Genomic DNA, 1,589 nt, shown 5'->3' with positions numbered 1-1,589 from the left:
GAAGGTCAGAGGACAACTCCGGAGTGCCGACTCATCCAGTTATACCACAAGTAGACATTAATGGATAGATCATGGCCAAGCTGCGTACCAACTGAATCAGAAGAACGAAGTGTGGACAGGTTACTCGTAGAAACAGATACATTTCTAACACTGCAAGAAACCGTTACTTTTCTAGAGAAACAACTTCGAAGCGACTTTCTACACTGTGGACTTCTGAAAAGAAACCAACTCGAAAAATAAAGATACCACAAGAACCACGCCAATAAGACAAAATACACTTACTTGAAATGGTCTTGGATGGTCACATTGAAGTCAAACGAATCGGAGCGTTCTGCAAAGCCAAGCCCCGTGTACATTGTTCGACCGTCATCAGCCATAAGACGGATTACAAAATACCGACTCGAGTCCATCACAGACTCGACTGCGATCCCTGGAAACGCGTCCACGGGACATTTGGCATACAATTCCCCCGAATTACGGTCCTCTAGTTTCAAAGTCAAATCTTTGCCCTTGGCAACAATTCGCAAACGTCCGGTCCAGAACGGAGTGTCCAACCCCCAGTCTGCAGCCCGGTAACCTCGATTGGATTGTCGTGGAGGAATTTGGTAAATATAAACTTCGTTTTTCACTAACAGAACATTCTCATAGTCCATTATTAAACCAACGTCACCAGCTGAAAAGAATAATACTTATGAGAATAATAATGAAAGACCGCTTTACCACCAGCCAGCTGTGAATAAACAGTCACAGAACCGGATATCCGGGAGGTCGGCTCGTCCTTACGCAGAACACAAACAAGCATACGTTAATTAGGTTGATGGGAGTACTGGAAGTTGTATAACAGAAAAGTACCTTTGGGACTCAAAGCTTAAATGATCGTATAGGTCTCCACACCTTGCAGGAGGAAATGACGCGCTTGACGTCGTCGACAGAGTAGGGGAGATTCTTGCAACGCACGAAATGAAACACACGGGTAATGCCTGGATGGCAGAGGGAGCTATGGAGCTCCCCGATTTGGTTATTGCTCCCCATGGAAGCACATACGTTTCGTGACAGAGTGTCTGCAACATGATTGTCTTTGCCAGGTCGGTATATGATATCATATTTGTACTCGGACAACTCAATCCTCCATCGTTGTATCTTGTCGTTTTTCACTTTACCCTTCTGTCCACCACCGTACATGAATGTAACTGAACGCTGGTCGGTGATCAGTTTGAAGGGTCTTCCGAGTAGATAGTGCCGCCATTTCCTGATGGATTCAACGATAGTGTAGGCCTCCTTCTCGATAGCAGAATGATTCTTCTCGCTCGGATTGAGTGTCCTCGAGAAAAAGGCCACCGGTCGACGGTTTTGGCTTAGGGATGCGGCTATAGCCACATCGGAGGCATCCGTTTCAACAACCAAAGGCTCGTTATAATCTACTGTAATTAGTGTAGCATTTTCTAGTTCGTTCTTTAGGTTGTCGGAGGCCAACTCGACGTCGGCAGGTAGAGGGAATGTGTTATTCTTTACCAGTTTGTTGATTTTGTCCAATGAGCGTAATATGCAAACATACCGATGACACGTTGCATTTCCGTGGTAGTACGCGA

At 45.6% G+C, this 1,589-nt stretch overlaps 1 protein-coding gene across 1 annotated transcript; it reads left to right on the top strand.

Moving 5' to 3' along the window:
* Positions 1–297: 297 nt before the first annotated feature.
* On the top strand, positions 298–576 carry T265_04512 (hypothetical protein; the record flags this gene model as incomplete). Its single annotated transcript, XM_009169267.1, has 1 exon — positions 298–576. The coding sequence occupies one exon, from the start codon at positions 298–300 to the stop codon at positions 574–576; it is 279 nt and encodes a 92-aa protein (XP_009167531.1).
* Positions 577–1,589: the final 1,013 nt, after the last annotated feature.

The sequence above is a fragment of the Opisthorchis viverrini genome, assembly GCF_000715545.1.
Source record: "Opisthorchis viverrini unplaced genomic scaffold opera_v5_74, whole genome shotgun sequence".
Taxonomy (NCBI): Eukaryota; Metazoa; Platyhelminthes; class Trematoda; order Opisthorchiida; family Opisthorchiidae; genus Opisthorchis; species Opisthorchis viverrini.
Note: the sequence above shows the minus strand (reverse complement) of the source record. Positions and strands in the feature narration are given on the sequence as shown.